Source organism: Triplophysa rosa, linkage group LG12 (genome assembly GCF_024868665.1).
Source record: "Triplophysa rosa linkage group LG12, Trosa_1v2, whole genome shotgun sequence".
Taxonomy (NCBI): domain Eukaryota; kingdom Metazoa; phylum Chordata; class Actinopteri; order Cypriniformes; family Nemacheilidae; genus Triplophysa; species Triplophysa rosa.
The window spans coordinates 14,407,350-14,425,776 of NC_079901.1; the positions used below are offsets into that span (position 1 = coordinate 14,407,350).

Here is an 18,427-nt window from a genome sequence, read left to right on the forward strand (position 1 = left end):
GATGTGAAGGCACCACTCTTAAAGCATGTTCACAAATAATAATAACAACAACAATAATAACCGTATTATTTATATAGCCTAACTCTAATCATATAGTTTATAGATTTCCATTGTTTCTCAACTGTTTTTAAAGTAAAAAATAATAATATGGAAAAAAGACAACAGATTGATAAAAATGTGTAAAAACTGTACTTAACATTTGGTCATAGTTAACCAAAACACTACAATATAGTATGTGAAAGCTCTGAATGACTGAATGACCTATAGCAAAATGTTATTCCAACACCGTGTTTGTCCTTATAAAGTTAACAGTTTGAACATTGCTGTTTTCTATATATTTTTTCCAGATCTGAGAAAAATATTCTTGTAGACCATGTTTGGGGATTTATTCACGCCACACAGAACTTTCATTGAATGAGATCTCGTTGTGGGAGGAGCAATCGGCTACCACGTTGCAATCTCACCTCTTCACGTCGCTACCTTTTCTGAAAATAAACATGAAAAACTTAAACTCAACTCAACTTTATTTATATAGCGCTTTTTACAATTTTCATTGTTACAAAGCAGCTGCACATGAGACACATTGACTACAAGCAAAACAATCAAAGTTGTACCTGCAAAAACAAGAAAAAGTTGAAAACACAGAAGACAGACATACAAAACACTCCACACACAATATGCACACGTACTAACACACATAGACATAGACACACACACACACACACACACACACACGGATGCGCACGCACACACACACAACACACACACACACACACACGTACGTACACAGACAAGTACGCACACACACACACGCTCAGTGAGAGCACACATTTAGGATAAAGGAGAGAGAAGCACAGGTCAAATATAACAGATAATAAATTCCTATATGCAATATTAATTAAGTAAAACTTTAAAATTCTAAAGCAGCCCCCCCGGTCAGGCAGATAGTGCAAAAACAGTATGCAAACGGTGGCGAGGAACCCAAAACTCTAATCGAGAAAAAAAACCTCAGGAGAACCCAGGCCCAACCAGGGGATTCCAGTTCCCCTCTGGCAAAAGCTGCTGCCTCTGCACAAGCTCCAGAGAACTTGCACAACAAGGCTAAATAAAATAAATAAACTTAATAATAAAATAAATTATAGTTTAAGATTATCATTAATAATCTAATAGCATTTGAAGTTTTGTGGTGAAGACATGTCAAGAGACCGCGTCCTTCTTTATCCAGCTCTATCATCTCAGCTCTTGTCAGGTCCCCACTTCCCATTCTCCGCTCTACCATCAGGTCAGGCCATGAACTGCATCCTGCTCGCTGTGGTAACCTTGGAACAATGAGACAAGACTGGCTGAGAGTAGAGTACTGTTCTGTACTCTTTGATGCAACAAGTACATCAGTTGTGTTTTTGGTTCCGGTTGATCTAACTAATGCAGCCTAAACCCTCTGAAGATTTATATTATGGAAGAGTAGTGTATGCAAGATTAAAAAGATGCGTCTTTAGTCTAGATTTAAACTGACAGAGTGTGTCTGCCTCCCGGACAGTGCAGGGAAGACTATTCCAAAGTTTAGGCGCTAGATAGGAAAAGGATCTACCACCTGCACTTGATTTTGAAATTCTAGGTATTACCAACTGACAGGACGCCTGAGAGCGTAATGCACGTGAAGGACTGTAATACAAAAGGAGTTCATTCAAGTACTGAGGAGCTAAACCATGTAAGGCTTTATAGGTAATAAGCAAGATTTTAAAGTTAACGCGATGCTTTATAGGTAACCAGTGCAAGGTTGACAGAACCGGGCTAATATGTTCATACTTTTTTGTACGTGTAAGAACTCGAGCTGCCGCGTTTTGGACCAATTGGAGTTTTTGTAATAAGCCTGCAGGGCAACCACCTAACAGTGCATTACAGTAATCTAGTCTTGATGTCATGAATGCATGAATTAACTTCTCTGCATCTGAGATTGACAGCATATGACGTAGTTTAGATATATTCTTAAGATGGAAAAACGCAATTTTACAGGTGTTGGCGACGTGGCTCTCAAATGACAGATTACTATCGAATAGAACGCCAAGATTCTTTGCTGACGACGAGGGTTTTATGGAACATCCGTCAATAGTTAAACAGTATTCTTGGTTGTTACTTATAGCAGTTTTCGGTCCAATAAGTAACACTTCCGTTTTGTCCGAGTTCAGTAATAAAAAGTTGTTACTCATCCAGTTTTTTATATCGACTATGCATTCCATTATTCGATGGAACTGCTGTGTTTCATGAGGCTTCGAGGAAATATAAAGTTGAGTATCATCAGCATAACAGTGAAAGCTAACTCCGTGTCGCTTTATTATATCTCCTAGAGGTAGCATGTATAATGCGAAGAGCAGAGGCCCTAAGACTGAGCCCTGTGGTACACCGTACTGGACTTGCGATTTGCGTGACACCTCATTGTTTATTGCTACAAATTGAAAACGGTCGGATAAATAAGATTTAAACCATTTCAAAGCTATTCCTTTAATGCCGACATAATTTTCGAGTCTATGTAGGAGTGTGCTGTGGTCAATGGTATCGAATGCAGCACTAAGGTCTAGCAGCACCAATAACGAGATACAACCTCGGTCAGACGCCAATAGCAGATCATTTGTAACTCTGATCAAAGCAGTCTCTGTACTGTGACATGCTCTAAATCCAGACTGGAATTCTTCATTGATGTCATTCCTTTGGAGGAAGGAGCATAATTGAGTTGAAACTACTTTTTCCAGAACTTTAGATATGAAAGGTAGATTCGATATAGGCCTGTAGTTCCTTAGTTCTCTAGGGTCGAGTTGGGGTTTTTTGACAAGGGGCCTTATAACAGCCACCTTATATGCTTTAGGCACATGTCCTAATGTCAGAGATGAGTTAATAATACCAAGAAGAGGATCTATAATTTCTGGGAGCATCTCTTTCAGTAGATTTGTAGGTATAGGGTCTAGTATGCATGTTGTTGATTTAGATGATCTAATAATTTTAGACAGCTCATCTTGATCTACGGTATAAAATAATTGCATTTTCTCCTTAAGGGCGCTGTAGTTAGTTTGTTCAGCGGGTTTCACTTCTGATTGCATTGTTATAATTTTTTCTCTAATATCTTGGATTTTATATGTGAAGTAGTTCATAAATTCATCACTGCTATGCTGATATACAGGATCAGAAGTCACTGACGATTTATTTTTTGTTAATTTAGCCACCGTGTTAAATAAAAACCTAGGGTTGTGCTGGTTTTCTTCTATTAGTGATGAAAAGTAGGCGGATCTAGAAGTTTTTAGGGCTTTCCTGTATTTTCGAATACTATCCTTCCATGCTGTACGAAATACCTCTAATTTAGTTTTCTTAAAGTTGCGCTCCATTTTTCGGGCCGCTTTCTTTAGAGCCTGAGTGTGTTCATTATACCACGGTGCGGGACTGCCATTTTTAAACTTCTTTAAACGTAGAGGAGCAACTGTGTCTAGCGTTACCGAGAAAGTGGAATTAAAATTTTCAGTGGTAGTGTCAAGATCTTCAACGTTATTTCTCATGCTAGCGATTTGAGACAATTCGGGCAGATTATCGAGAAATGCATCTTTGGTAGTTGAAGTTATTGTTCTACCATATTTGTAACAATGAGTTTTATTTGCAGCCGTAGGCCAGTGAAGCAAACATAATATCGTATAATGATCCGAAATGTCTTCCACTCTGCTGAAGGATTTTAACATCGTCCACATTTATACCGTAAGACAGTATTAAATCTAAAGTATGATTAAGAAGGTGAGTGGGTCCTGACACATGTTGACTAACGCCCATGGAGTTAAGAGTGTCTTTGAAAGCCATTCCTAAGGCATCTGTAACGTTATCTACATGGATGTTAAAGTCACCAACGACAAGGAGTCTATCTGCGGCCAGTACTAGTTCTGATAAGAACCCACCAAATTCTTTAATAAAATCTGTGTGGAGCCCTGGAGGCCTATATACAATAGCTAGAATAAATTTGAAAAATGTTTTATACTTAGTATTAGGTGTTGAAACATAAGGAACCATGACTTCAAAAGAATTATACAGTATTTAGAGTTAGACTTCTGGGAAATGCTAAAAGAGTTATTGTAAAGTGCTGCGACACCTCCCCCTCTGCCTTTTAGACGAGGCTCATGTTTATAATAATAATCTTGGGGGACAGATTCATTTAAAGAAATATAATCATCTGGTTTTAGCCATGTTTCTGTCAAACAGAGCATGTCTATTTTATTATCTGTTATCATATCATTAACAAAAAGTGCTTTATTAGAGAGAGATCTAATATTTAGCAATCCGAGTCGTAACAGTTGATTATCTGTATTTTGTTCATGTTTAGTTTGTTTAACGTTTATTAAATTACTTTCAAGAGGTTTACGCATTATTTTATGTTTGCTAATCCGGGGGACAGACACAGTCTCTATTTTGTGATGTTTGGGAGAACGGATGTTGTACATTTTGTGTATTCTGCGACGTGAGACGGCAAGCAGACAGTTGGTTAAGCCATTCTGTCTGCTCCCTGACCTGGGCCCCAGCGAGTCAAGCTTTAGCATTAGCATTATTAAGACTTTTTGCCATATTTCTAAACAGGATGGAAGCCCAAGCCCAGGAGGGATGGAGACCATCTCGTTTCAACAGGTCAGGTCTGCCCTCAAAACTCTTCCAGTTATTTATAAAAACTATATCATTCTGCAGGCACCACTCAGACAACCAGCCATTTAGTGATGATAATCTGTTATAAATCTCATCACCACGATAAGCAGTGAGGGGGCCAGAGAATATTACAGTGTCTGACATCGTGCTTGCGAGCTCACACACCTCTTTAATGTTATCTTTTGTGATCTCCGATTGACGGAGTCGAACATCATTTGTGCCGACGTGAATAACAATCTTACTGAATTTACGATTAGCCTTAGCCAGCAAATTTAAATTTGACTTGATGTCAGGCGCTCTGGCTCCCGGTAAACATTGGACTATGGTGGCTGGTGCCTCTATGTTAACGTATACAACGTGAACAATAGAATCACCGATAACTAGGGCACTTTCAGCAGGTTTCTCAGTCGGTGCGTCACTGAGCGGGGCAAACCTGTTCGAGACTGTAATCGGAACGGTTGAGTGATGTTTTGTCCTGCGACTACGCCGTCTCACAGTCACAAAGTTTCCCAGCTGCGGGGGATTTTCAACCGGAACCGATCTTAAAGGAACAATACAGCATTTTTTAGGAGGATCTATTGACGGAAATGCGATATAATATACAAAACTATTTCTTCAGAGGTGTATAAAGACCTTACGTAATGAACCATTATGTTTGTAATACCTTAGAATAAGATGTTACATACAGAGCAACCCTACATACATTGAATTCGCCGCCATGTTTTGTACAGCAGCCCTAAACGGACAAACAACTCTACAACGCGAGTTTCCTCTTCCTCTCCGCTGCGGTATCGTGATGAAACAGATCGCGGGATGATCCGTGATCCGTACGGATCGTGCTCTCCGGTGCGGAACACATGTGACCCGCGGATTAACTGAAAGTAGAGATGGGCAGATGAAGCCTTGTGAAGCTTTTGAGGCTTTTTCCTGATTGTACCAAAAATGAATCAAAGCTTCAAAGCCTCAAAGACAGACCCTACCAGTGACATCTAGTGGTCAGCTGCAATAATAGAAGCCACTTTCTAATGATTCACATCTTGTTGATTCCAGTTAACACAAAAGCAATACTCAGCAATACCAGCTGTATCTTCAGTCTGAGAATCAATGTCCACACATGAAAGCGTTACAACGTTTTGAAATGTCACTTTACTAGTAAAATGTTTCAAATATGTTGCAATATGCAATTCAGTGGATACCTCTTATGGTGGAACTGATTATAAGGACATCCCTGGATTTAGATTTTCTGATTTGCATTAAGAGCATTTTGCGTCTCCTTAAATGAATGAAGGCACGGGAAAGATTTGAATCAGTCACATCGCTTCAGATGTTTAATTGTGACGTATGAAGCCTCAAACGTCATCGGTCACGTGATCACATACATTTGATACAAGCCTCGACACAGTTTCGAACCAGTCTGCTTCAATAGAGTAAAACAGGCTTCGAAGCCTTAGTGTCAAACGTCCCATCTCTAACTGAAAGTTTTTTCATCATAGAGTAAAAAAGTAAAACGCGCTCTCGCTCGCTCTCCAGTTTCAGCTCCAACGCGCTCTCGCTCTATTATAGTACAATATTAAAGCGGTTCCAGATAAACAATGACGCTCAAAACTGCTCCGTCACACAGCTAATATTACAACAACAACATCTTGGTACGTTAGTATGTTACTCACATACTGATCCAAATAAAAAAATCCAATCCAAATCTCGCGAGAAATTGTCCACCACCAGGGTATTTCTCGCCCACTGTTTTTTTAATACTGACGATTCGGACATACTATTCGTTCGCCTACTGCTTTTTCCCTACTATATAGTAAGAAAGTATGCCATTTTGGATTCAGCCAGAAACATATTTGCTAGATCCTTTGTGAAAGTTTCTCTTTTGACACCAAGCCTGTTCAGACCAAGTACATCTCGCTGCGACCTGCGGTGGACGTCCAACCCATCCCACATCCAAGTGTGATGTCATAAGCCACGCCCATTTACAAAACGTCACAACAAGTGTTCCGCCCCAGAAACCCGGTTAAACGTACGTATGTGCAAAAAATGGCTCTCACTAAATCCTTGGTGTTTCGTGTCTGACGTCATCACCCAAACGTGTTTTTTCGTCAATTTTAACAATCATAGGTAGTTTAGATGGTAAGGTTAGGGTTAGGGTGTGGGTTAGGGTAAAGGTTTCGTGTTTCAGGTAACACAAACAATAATGTCTATTATCGCCACCTACTGTGTTGGCGTACTGCTTCAATGTTAATAAGAATGTGAGGTATTTTGACATGGGCGTGGCTTATGACATAACACTTGGATGTGGGACGGGTTGGACATCCAACGCAGCCCTTAGCGGCTGCGAGAGCTCTACTCGTTCAGACTTCGCGTGCCTGTGCCAACTTCAAAATTTTCCTCCAGTGGGTTTGTATGGGCTGGCATGTGTTTCCTGTCACAAAAGTCATAAAAGTAATAGGAACAAGACTTACAAACACAGTAAATACATTCGCAACTTCTATGTTTTCACTTCTAGGTTGTTAACTACCTGAAAGATACCTGCTGCCAAGCCCGCCGTCCGAAATGCAGGGCGCAAATACACAGAGCAGAGCGGAAGTGGGAGGGCCAGTATGTCATTCTGACGGGAAAACATTCATTTTTTGCCTCGTTGTATCGCTGCATACTCATTTAACACGACTGCACAGCTCAGCTGCTGACGTTCAGCGCTTGTTGGCGAGAGGTTTAGGAAGGGAATGTGACGCTTTTTTTTAGTCAGCTGGCATATACACAACAGTCATGATAACTAGGACAGGTGAGTGTAAACGCTACATCTAACGTCACATTACATACTTTGCAAACGATAGACGCAAAACTCTCGTTGAAGCCAGATTTGTTGAAAAACTAGAAGGTTCGTGTTTGTGTCGTCGGGTTGTTAGTCTATTTGGGGTTAAAGTTTCAAGATGGTTTCTGTTTTCTTTTATTGCGCAGTTTGCGTCTAAATATGACTTTTTCTTAAAACGAAATTCAGAGGGCAATAACAATCAGTTCATTAAAAAAGTATCATTAAAAAGTTTGTTGTTTTTTATTTATTGCTTTGAACCAAACAGTTACATCATTTTTTATTATAGAGATAAATGTTCGATGGAAAGTTATAATTTGACACCGCTTTATTAAACTTTTTTCACTTTACTGGAATAAGGCTAAATAAAACTTGATCATTTTTGTATAAATAATGGCTTGTCATTTTATGTGTCTTTAAGCCAGGTGTATTATGTAGTGTTGAAGTGCGCAAGCCACAATAGGAAATTATTGGAAAATAAAACCGTAGCTTTAATTTCCACACTTTTACTACTTTAATGAAATGCTTTTCCAAACGATGTTGTTGGTAAAATACAGAATAGTCTCTCTTTTTGAATAATGAATCTTTTGACAAGTTTGGTGTTAACTGTTTACATCATTGGATTGAAGTGTTGCTTAATGAAAGAAATGAAAAGATGGATTTCTCTATTGTTTGCTTTTTGAATTTCACTTGAGTTGTTAAAACCACAGTTCATAGTTCTGTTTTCTTTAACACAGGTGTTATGATTGTGAAATGACTGACTGCCTCAACACAGAAACACTATTGTCTTGGTCCATCCAGACTAAAGAGGGGCAACAGTCATGGGAACTGGTGTGTGTTTTTTTTCTCATGTTTAATTTACAACACTGTTTTTTGGTCTTGTTTTCCCAATTTTAGACATTATCACTGCATAATCCAGAGTCACAGTAGTTCCACAAATTATGAATATATCAAATAGACTAGAGTTGGCTCATATATTTACTTTGGTTGTAAAAATTAAGAGATCGATTTTTACCATAGGAGAACACAGTAACACCACAACCATTTATAAATTATTTCATATTTATTTAAAAGGTTTAAAAGTGTTATCTTAAATGTCACAACTTTCCCCTTATAAAAGGTCAACGTGTGCCATAACAGTTGTGAAAATGTTCAATAGCTTGTTTGTCAGCTAGCCCTCATCTCTACTGTTCTGTACGTATGATTTCTTGACTTATTTTCGGCAGAAATCATTATTCTGGAGCAGCCGATATCTGTGTGTGTACCACCAAACCATAAGGTGACTTTAAGAGTTGAAGCCATAGGCACTGGTCCTTTGAAGTATCAGTGGTTTGATAAGCACCAGAACGAGGTGTGTACAGTTTATTTCCTCATTTTTGTGAAGAATAAATACCAGAGAGTTATCTGAAATTACATTATGTTTAATCTTTTCAGGTGGTAGGTGGGACAGAACCCGAGCTTAACCTCACTCTCCAGAAATCTGGATATTACTGTTGCAGAGTAAGCGACCTGTATTATCAATGCCAGATTACAGAATGGGTAAAAATGATAGTTCTGGATGTAGAAGGTACGCTTTTGTTATCTTTTCTTTCGAACAATATTACACTCTCATGCTGAGTCCTTACCAGATGCATTGCAAAGTTTACATCGACAAATTTTGTGGAAGGATGTCGATGAGATATCCCTAGCACCCACTTTGAACCATGCGATTGAAAAATGTAGACACAGTCACAACATTATTGGATAAAAACTCAGATTTACATAGAAGGGAAAGGTTTTATTGTTTGTTGGTTCATCATATTGCATCTGGTAAAGTCCCAGCATTAGACATGGATCATTTACTTTGATTTACCCACAAGCATTTTATTATTACCTACGTTATTCAACTGACTTAAAGTGATAGTTCACCCCAAAAAAATAAATTTTTCATCATTTACTCACCCTCTTGTCATTTCAAACCTGAATGACTTTCTTCTGCAGAACACAAAAGAAGATATTTTGAAGAATGTTGTTAACTGGCACCCATTCACTTGCATTGGTTTTGTGTCCATACAATAGAAGTGAATGAGTGCCAGCGCTGTTCATATCTTTTTTTGTGTTCTGTGGAAGAAAGTTAGTCATACAGGTTTGAAATAACAAGAGGGTGAGTAAATGATGACTGAATTTTCATTTTTGGGTGAACTATCACGTTAGGATCATATTGTTATTATTCATCCTAATTTACAGCGTCTGACCAAATGTGATCATTGAATTATTTTGTGGGGTTTGCCTTAACCTTTTGACTCCTTTTATTTAGGTGTTTCTCACCTGTGGAGGGGGGATCCCTATATAGTTATTCACCCAATAAGTCAGAAAGTAAAACTGGGGGAGGCATTCACTCTTGAATGCACAGCACTAGGCAAACCTACACCGACCTACCAGTGGTACAGGAACGGACAACCCCTGCGTGAACAGACATCAGAAATACTTGAGGTGAGGCCATTCACAAATAACATGTCTATAACATGATTTTGTTGTTGTGATTTATTACAATGGCTTCATGCTAGCTAATAGTAATGGCTAAATAGCAATGTTATGAATTTGATTTTCCTTGTTTAGATAAAACATGCCAGCACAGACCATGCTGGTTCATACCTCTGTGCTGTGTCAAATATTTTGGAGGAAGTATGGTGTGAAGCAGCTGAAATTGAAGTTGGTAAGAAATTGAAATCCGTTTTTTTACTATGTTTGTTAACCAGTAATAGCTCTATATGATATTACTGTCAGGTTGTTTGGTAGTATAAAGACCGTTGTTCAAGCAAACTTCAATCTTTAGTTCAAAGCAATGGATACTCTGTTTATACAATGTACTTCCACTGTAGTCTGAAGGTCATGGTACTTTCCCCAATTTGTACGAGTTTAGAACAATCAGGAACTGAATTGTATTTTGAGCATAAACAGGCCCCTGGTTACATGAAAAGCAAAACTACAGTAAACTGAAACCAGTCCTTTCAACGGGAGCTTCCCTTTTTTTCTTGTCACATTATGGAACTTAAAGGGACAGTTCACCCAAACATTAAGATTCTGTCATCATTTACTCACCCTCAGGTTGTTCCAAACCTGTATACATTTCTTTGTTCTGCTGAACCCAAAGGAAGATATTTGGAAGAATGTCCGTAACCAAACAGATGTCACCCCCCATTGACTAGTATTTATTTTCCCTACTATGGGGGATGAGATCTGTTTGGTTCAGAGGTTGCCCTAGACATTTTTATAGTCCGTCATTTTGAAGGAGATGCTCGTAAAAAATCTGTCAAAGTCAGAATCTATTAATACCTGTCACTATGGTGCAAGGTGGCGTTACGTGGTAATTAGTATGTTCGTGACGTCATCACACTGTACTTGCGTTTACTCTCGGAACTTGCTGTATTATAATACAACTGAATACCCAATACAGCACAATGACGGATCATTTTCGGTTAACGCGACCTCTGGTTTGGTTACTGACATTCTTCTAAATATCTTCCTTTGGGTTTAGCAAAACAGGTTTGGAACAACCTGAGGGTGCGTAAATGATAAGAGAATTTTCATTTTTGGGTGAACTATCCCTTTAAATCTTGATATCTATTTTGTGACAGTTTTTTGTCTGTTTGTCTGTGAAACTATTTAATTATGGATTAACACCAGCTATGGGTTTCATCGCAAAAGCAGTAGCTAGTTATGTTTGGTTTGTTTACCTTTCGTACACTAAATGGTCTTTGTGTTTTCCCCCACAGCACTTCCAGATGAACTCCTAACGCCCACACTGTTTGGTAGGTTTTTTGTTTGTTTTTTAACTTATCAGGTTCTAAAAATAACCTCGGTACTTTCTTGAATTCCTCCCCAACAAAGCATCTTTGTAACAGTGTTATGGAAAACCTGAAATAACAGTATCATGTCATAGAAGAGCAGTGGAAATGTCCGAGCTCAAAAACTATATCAGTTATCACAGTGGGTCTATTGTTATCAATGTTTTTTTCACCTAGCAACTGACAAAGTGGCCCTACTGATTGGAAACCTAAACTACAACCACCACCCTGGTCTAATGGCACCTACTATGGATGTCCATGAACTGGCCAATGGTCTACAGCAGTTAGGCTTCAGAGTGGTTTCTCTGCTAGATCTCACCCTTCAAGAAATGCAGGCTGCCATTGAGAAGTTCTTGCAGCTCTTGGATCGAGGGGTGTACGGTGAGTCATGTGCTGTGGGTTGGTGGGTTTTCACATGACTGCTTCTGCTCTCACATAATTTTTTTGTAATAGAGGAAGTAAGTTTGACACTTAGGGAAAGGTCTATTTGAGGCAAACATTGCAGGTTGTTGGAAGGTGTGAGATCCTTGGTTTAGTTTTTATCTTAATGGAGAGTATGCTCGTGAGATGATCTGTATACTGTCAACAACTGAAGTGTCTGAGAAGACTTCAGAGTTGCTCAATAAACATCACTGGGCTTGATTCTCAGAGTCGTGTCAAAGAAAGTGCCGCTGAGTGGGGAAAATGCTTTTTCCGGTGATACAGTATCAATGTATGTCATGCGTCAAAAAACCACAGCGCTTCCAGCCAAAGGACTTTCTTTAGAATTGTAGTGAGATGCTGTAGTGTGATGATTGGCTGAAGAGAGAAGTGTGGGCAGCAGCTTCCTTTGCTATTTTTATCTACAGAAACGTGCTAGTAACGTTTTATATTTAAACAGCTTCATGATGATTCAATTGGGCCATACAGTGTGTACAGTAGAAAGTGTAAAAATGAAAGTGTTCAGCTATATTAGACAGCTCTACATTGTGCAATGTATGTATGATGAATGCCTTTATATTAACTTAAATTTTTATATGGGTTTTACTTCACTACATTGACGTCACTTTCTTTGATATTTATTTTCAGTAGTTCCTTATACTTATGTGCAATATTCTTGTATGTGGGTAGTTGACAAATAAACTGTAAATGTGTCCTATGGTGGGACAGCTAAAATGTAGAAAACAAACTGTTAATAATATAATTATTTTATATTATTAATATTAATGTATATAATATAAAATAGCTCAAAAGATTTTTATCTTCATTGTTTTTTTTACTTAATTTTTGCTGTCACACCATAGGACACGTTTATTTGACAACTACCCATGTCCTGTATTTAAGTATTAACCAGCACTCATAATATGAGATCTATACATTTATTCATTTGGCAGACGCTTTTATCCAAAGCGACTTACAAGTAGGAGAGTATATAAATATTTTGTCAACACGCTATTTACAAGGCCATGTTACTAGGAAGATTAAAGCTGGAGTAAGCAAGGGAGAGAATGAACAACAAGATTTTTTTTGTTATTGGTTAGTCAAATAAATGCGGTGTTGTTGTTATCATAAACTTTTGAAAATACACTTTCTCTTTTCTTATATTTCATTATATTTTCAGCAATTTTTTACTATGCTGGTCATGGTTACGAACACTCTGGGAGAAATTACCTGGTGGCTATTGATGCTCCACGACCCTACCGAACAGAGAACTGTGTGTGTGTACAGCGAGTGATGCACAGTATGCAGGAGAGAAAAGCCCAGCTGAACGTCATTCTGTTAGACACCTGCAGAAAATGGTGGGTCGATCCAATGCAATAATGATAGATGAAGCTAGAATACTAGAATATTGGATTGCCTCATTGAAGACGTTAAAAATTTTTGAAGATTGAAAATCATTAAAATGCTAAAGGTCAACCCCCAATTTTTTTATTTATAATTTACTCACCCTCAGAACACAAAAGAAGATATTTTGAAGAATGTTGGTAACCAAACAACATTGGCCCCCATTAACTTTACAAGCCCCACTGAGACATTTCTCAAAATATCTTCTTTTGTGTTCTGCTGAAGAAAGTCATACAGGTTTGAAATTGTATGAGGGTGAGTAAATTATAAAAAAAATTATAATTTTGGGTTGACCTTTAGCATTTTAATGATTTTCAATCTTCAAAAATCTTTAATGTCTTCAAAAAGGCTTCACACAGGTTTTATATAACATGAAGGTGAATAAATGATGGCAACATTTGTATTTTTGAGTGAACTATACCTTTAAGGTCATTGGTTCGATTTTCAATGAAGGCATACAAATTACTGTATACTCATGAAGAGTGTAGCACATATGTGCTATAACTTGCTTTGAAAAACACATAGTCCCAAATACATAAATATAAATAAGAAGATGGCATGTTTTTAGAATAATTTTAAAGAGTACTAAACGGAACAATTGTGTGTCTTACAGGTACAAGCAGAAAGGTCCTCCCTCTGAAATTAGCCCTCTGGCTCCTTTGGGCAACACAGTGTATGGATACGCTACGTGAGTAGTATATTGTATACACTTTTAGGTAACACTTTTTTCAAAGCCCAATTGAAATATCTAAGGCAAATGACCCTTTCTCACAGGAGCGAAGATGCTGAAGCGTTTGAAGTCCAAGATGGTGGCAAGAGTACAGGAATCTTCACAAAGTACCTGAACAAACATATCTCAGAGCCGCAGAAGGTGACCCATGTCTTGGAGCAGGTCTCTGAGGGTGAGTGCTGCAGTCGATGCTTTTCTATGACTGTCTTAGCAGGGGTGGATTCAGGGTCAGTGGATATGTGAGGATGTGTCTGGGAAACCTGCTTTGATAAATTGTAATATTGGTCTATGAGACACTGGAAAAATATTCTTTATAAAATACATGTTTTTTAATAAAAGTATAAATAATTTTATTGTATGGATTATAAAATGGGCCTGGTGAGAGGATTTCATGTTAGCAAGCCATTCAAATGAGCTCTTTAGAGAAGTCCAGAGAGTTGGTTATTGCGTCATTGAGTTATGCAAGAACTGATATTTTATGGATCTTTCCGCATGTATATTAGTTTTTTATTCATCTGAAATTTGGTACTTTATCTGGATGGAGGGAAACCACATTACTATCTAATGGTAATGCTTCCAAAACCTCGAAATGTACCATGTTAAGATGCAGTATAACAAGATACTGGCACAGCGTATCATACTTAAAGCATGTAGTGAGATGTAGTGAACAAGGTCATAGTGTCTTTCAGTGCTTTTGATCATTAGCGGATTTAGATTTGGAGCACTTGATAGGGGAGCAACTGGCTGTCATGTACTGTATGCCAGAGACTAGCTTCCTTCCTTGATCCCTACCCTTCATGGCACAACGTGAATGTGGATTTCGGTTTTAATGGTTGAGATAATCCCCACCCTTCTCCCAGCAGAGAGCTTATTAAATTGTTTGATTGGTCTCTTTGGTAACAGCACTTGGCTTTTTATATTGTAGCTGCCAAAGCATGTGACCTCATTCTCTGCCCGCCGCTCTCAGGTGGGGAAATTTGAGAGCATTTGACCTAGGGACGGCTGCCGACTGGCCCACTTTCCCATCGCTGCCTTCTGTCTCTTATGCCAGTCTGCACCCTGTCCCACTGCCATTATCACTGTGTTTGTCATAATCACTGCACTCCTTCCTGTCAATGTAACCACATCTTGCTGCTGACGTGTGATCGCACTGCATCATCCACCAATAGACAAACGTGCCTGTTTTACCGCAACAGATTTTCTTGCGAAATTACTTAAAACAAGAAAAAGCTTTTTTCTCAAATAGGGTTTGAAAAGATACAGATCAAGAAAATAAAATTTTAATGGAATTTACCCAAACAAAAAAGTTAGTAAGAAATGTGCAGCCATTCCTACCTTATATGTAGCTTTAAATGAGTTTTTACTTGATATTATTACACTTTTAACAAGTTTCCAAAACACTTCCATTTGTATGATGAATTTGTTGAGACATGTTGCTCTTGGTTGTTTCACTTGGTTGTTCATCGTGGAGTGACTAATGAGGGATGGCATGACGCAGAAAACATGTTTACTTTAAATTAGAGAAGAGCCCTAAGTGTTTTTTATTAAAAGCTTGCCTTTTACAGATCTGGGAAAGGACGTACTGGTTCGTGGCAGACAGGTAGTAGAAATTAGACACACTCTGTCAGAGCCGCGGGCCTTGACCGATCCCGTACGAACATCTGGACACACAATGGAGCTCCGCCGGAGAGATGCTTGTTGGAAAAAGGCTAATGGTAAACACATTTGAACCAATTTCATATGCCATTTTGTTTCCCTTTATTAAAATGTGTGGCTTGGTGCAAAAAAGTATCCTGTAGTATATTTTTTCTTTGACATTTTTCTCAAATCCACTGGTATGGCAGTTAAAGTTTTCTTGCATCACTGTTACGTTTTCATAATCATTTACTAACTGCTCCCTGACCCCTATAATTAAACTGCACTTTTCACTGGTGTATCTTTACGATCTCCATTAAAATGACTTCTGTTAGGATTTGCTATGTAATTCACATTTTACACCAATACTTTTTGATCATTTGACATTTAAGAGTATGTTTACATAATACATTGAACTCTTCGACTTCAAGAGATCAAGATGTGTTTCAGACTCTTACATACTGTATTCTTTATAAATGATGATGGCACTGATGTTTAAACGGATGCAATGGAAAGAATTTTAAAAAGAAGGAAATGAGCAATCCACTTAAGCAAGTCAGTGCTTCCACTAAAAAGTGCTCCATCACCGTTTTGTGACTTCCGTTTTGGTTGCTTATGCGGGTTAAATTGTGATTCATGACTCATGGAGAAAGCCATGTTGAAGGATTTTTCATAAACTGTATGTATTCAAATGAAAAGAAGGAAAGAAAAGAATCCTTTTTCTAAAAGGCGAAAATAATCAACAGTGAGCTGACTAACTAATTTTTTTCACTTCAAACCGTAACAGTTTCCTTTTATCAGCAAAATATTCTGTCATTTAAATATGACAATTCCATTTTGTTGAATTGAGCTAGTAAATAAATGATGCCTGGCAAAAATATTCGGAATGCAAAAATATTCGGAATGCGTTTTTAACTTTTTTAAACATCAGTGCAGAAAAAATCTCAATGAAGCCCCCAAAATCTTTCTCATGCACACAGCAGCATATATATTTACACTGCTGTGTTATTCACAGTATTTATGTGTCCGGTTATGTTTTTCTCAGTTCTTCCTGGTCGGAAGTTTATAAACTTTCAAGATGGTGCTGTTCAGGTGGAGCTCAGTTTCTCTGCTCTGTTCTCCAACGTCCTCGTTGTGTTCGGCACAGTGAGAAACACAAACGCCCTTGCACAGGAATGCACTCTTCTGCTTGACAGTGAACCAGTAAGTCATAACTTTTCATGTCTACCTTGATGACACGCACACAAAGGGGAAAGAAGGTTGATTTTATAGTGTTTCGTTTACCTATACATTAGCCACTCTTAATTAATAACTGCAATATAAAGGAAATATTAAGGCAGTGGGAGGTCTAGACACAAGCAAAACTGAATGCATTTGTTTTTGCATGAGCACCTAATCTCAATGTATAGCAAAATATAAGTACATGGTTTCTTTTTGTTACATTGATTTAGTTAACGATAATCTTAATACATGCTCAAAATATAAAACAAAATAATTAGATTTTGTATTTGTATCTGTACTACAGATTACATTAAGTATAATTGAACATTTCTAAAAGAAAACTATGTATGTACTGACCTCTAGCGGTGGAAATGCAGAATTGGAACTCATCAGTGGCAATACATCTTTGTTTTTAGAAGATGCAGGACATTTTCTCATCTTGTGGCAGATTAGAAGAAATGGATTCTCTGCTTGTGTGCAGTGGAAAACCCCCTGACTGCACCCTAAGATTATGTTGCCTTCAGAGGCTCCAGGTAAATAAATAATTGAAATAAACATTGAATTATAGATCTCTAAGGCGTGTTAGGATAACAAGTTTTAAAAGGAGTTTTAAATGCTAAAAGTGTCCAAACTGGCACAAATTCGTCATTAAGAGACATTGAAAGAAACTAAACATTCCAATAAAAGCTATTAATAAAGTAGCAAATAGAATTTTTATTAAATGATTGAGTGCTGGTTTCTGCCTGATGCACGATGTAAAACGTTGCTGAAGCAAAACCACTGATGTAAAATAATGTTTCATAGCATGAATGTCAGAAGTTATATTTAAGGACATAATAAAATTAATGCAAATAAAAACTTCTCTGAAATTTCCTAGGGGTCACTGGTGATCAAGGTGCGACTGCAGTATAGCCACCCAGAAACTAAAAAACAACTGACTCAAATGAAAGAGGTAGACATAGGAAGGCCACTCATTGCCTCCTGCAAGCTTAATCAGTTGAGGCTAGTGGACAGGAAACAACAAAGTTGTGTCCACACCGTGGGCCACGCGTCTAGTCTCAGCTGGTCGCATCATCTTCTTCGACCCTACACACGCAAGGCGGAGAATAAATTACTGAGCTCAGTCAAACCCACCTCCATGAGCAACAATAAACCAGAGGAGAATGATGAAAGTGACTTCACTATGTGATGTACCTTACTTTTACAAACACAATGCAGTATGACAATGATTTTTTCCTTTGTTTTTGATTACTAAATACCATTTGTAATAAGTGTGTGTGTGTGTGTGTGTGTGTGTGTGTGTGTGTGTGTGTGTGTGAGTGCGTGAGAGAGAGAGCGAGCATTGAAAGGAAGACGTTCTCATGAAAATAAATATTTATACTACCAATTAATTGTAAATCAAATCAAGTGTGACATTCATATAACCAATAAAGTGCTACTTCTTGAGTTTGTCTCTGGGATTTTGGAATTAAAGGTCATAAGCAGTATTAATATCACAGTATGGTGTTGCAACTTTTCTAATAGCCGAATATTTATCTATTTGCCACATATTTAAGTGCTCTCTATCTATATCAGTTTTTAGTATCTTTCCAGATGTCAGGTCTCTCAGCTTGAGGCCCCTGGCAGTCAAAGGCCCGGGGCACTGGCTCCATTTGCCATTTCTTAAACTATATTCAATTTGCACATAATTCAGCAATTATTATTTGAAGGTTA

At 38.0% G+C, this 18,427-nt stretch overlaps 1 protein-coding gene across 1 annotated transcript; it reads left to right on the forward strand.

Annotated features, from left to right (window-relative positions):
- Positions 1–6,992: 6,992 nt before the first annotated feature.
- On the forward strand, positions 6,993–18,177 carry malt3 (MALT paracaspase 3). Its single transcript, XM_057348093.1, has 16 exons — positions 6,993–7,061; positions 7,175–7,450; positions 8,215–8,308; positions 8,704–8,828; positions 8,912–9,044; positions 9,774–9,949; positions 10,076–10,172; positions 11,233–11,268; positions 11,482–11,685; positions 12,905–13,082; positions 13,742–13,816; positions 13,903–14,030; positions 15,424–15,573; positions 16,539–16,696; positions 17,131–17,247; positions 17,592–18,177. The coding sequence occupies exons 3-16, from the start codon at positions 8,299–8,301 to the stop codon at positions 17,901–17,903; spliced, it is 1,899 nt and encodes a 632-aa protein (XP_057204076.1). The 5' UTR covers positions 6,993–7,061; positions 7,175–7,450; positions 8,215–8,298; the 3' UTR covers positions 17,904–18,177.
- Positions 18,178–18,427: the final 250 nt, after the last annotated feature.

What these genes read in the sequence shown, in the direction of transcription:
- malt3 (XM_057348093.1), top strand. An exon ending in AGCAGCTGAAATTGAAGTTG is followed by an intron (nt 10,173 to 11,232) that starts GTAAGAAATTGA and finishes TTTCCCCCACAG; the next exon opens with CACTTCCAGATGAACTCCTA. An exon ending in GTTGCCTTCAGAGGCTCCAG is followed by an intron (nt 17,248 to 17,591) that starts GTAAATAAATAA and finishes GAAATTTCCTAG; the next exon opens with GGGTCACTGGTGATCAAGGT.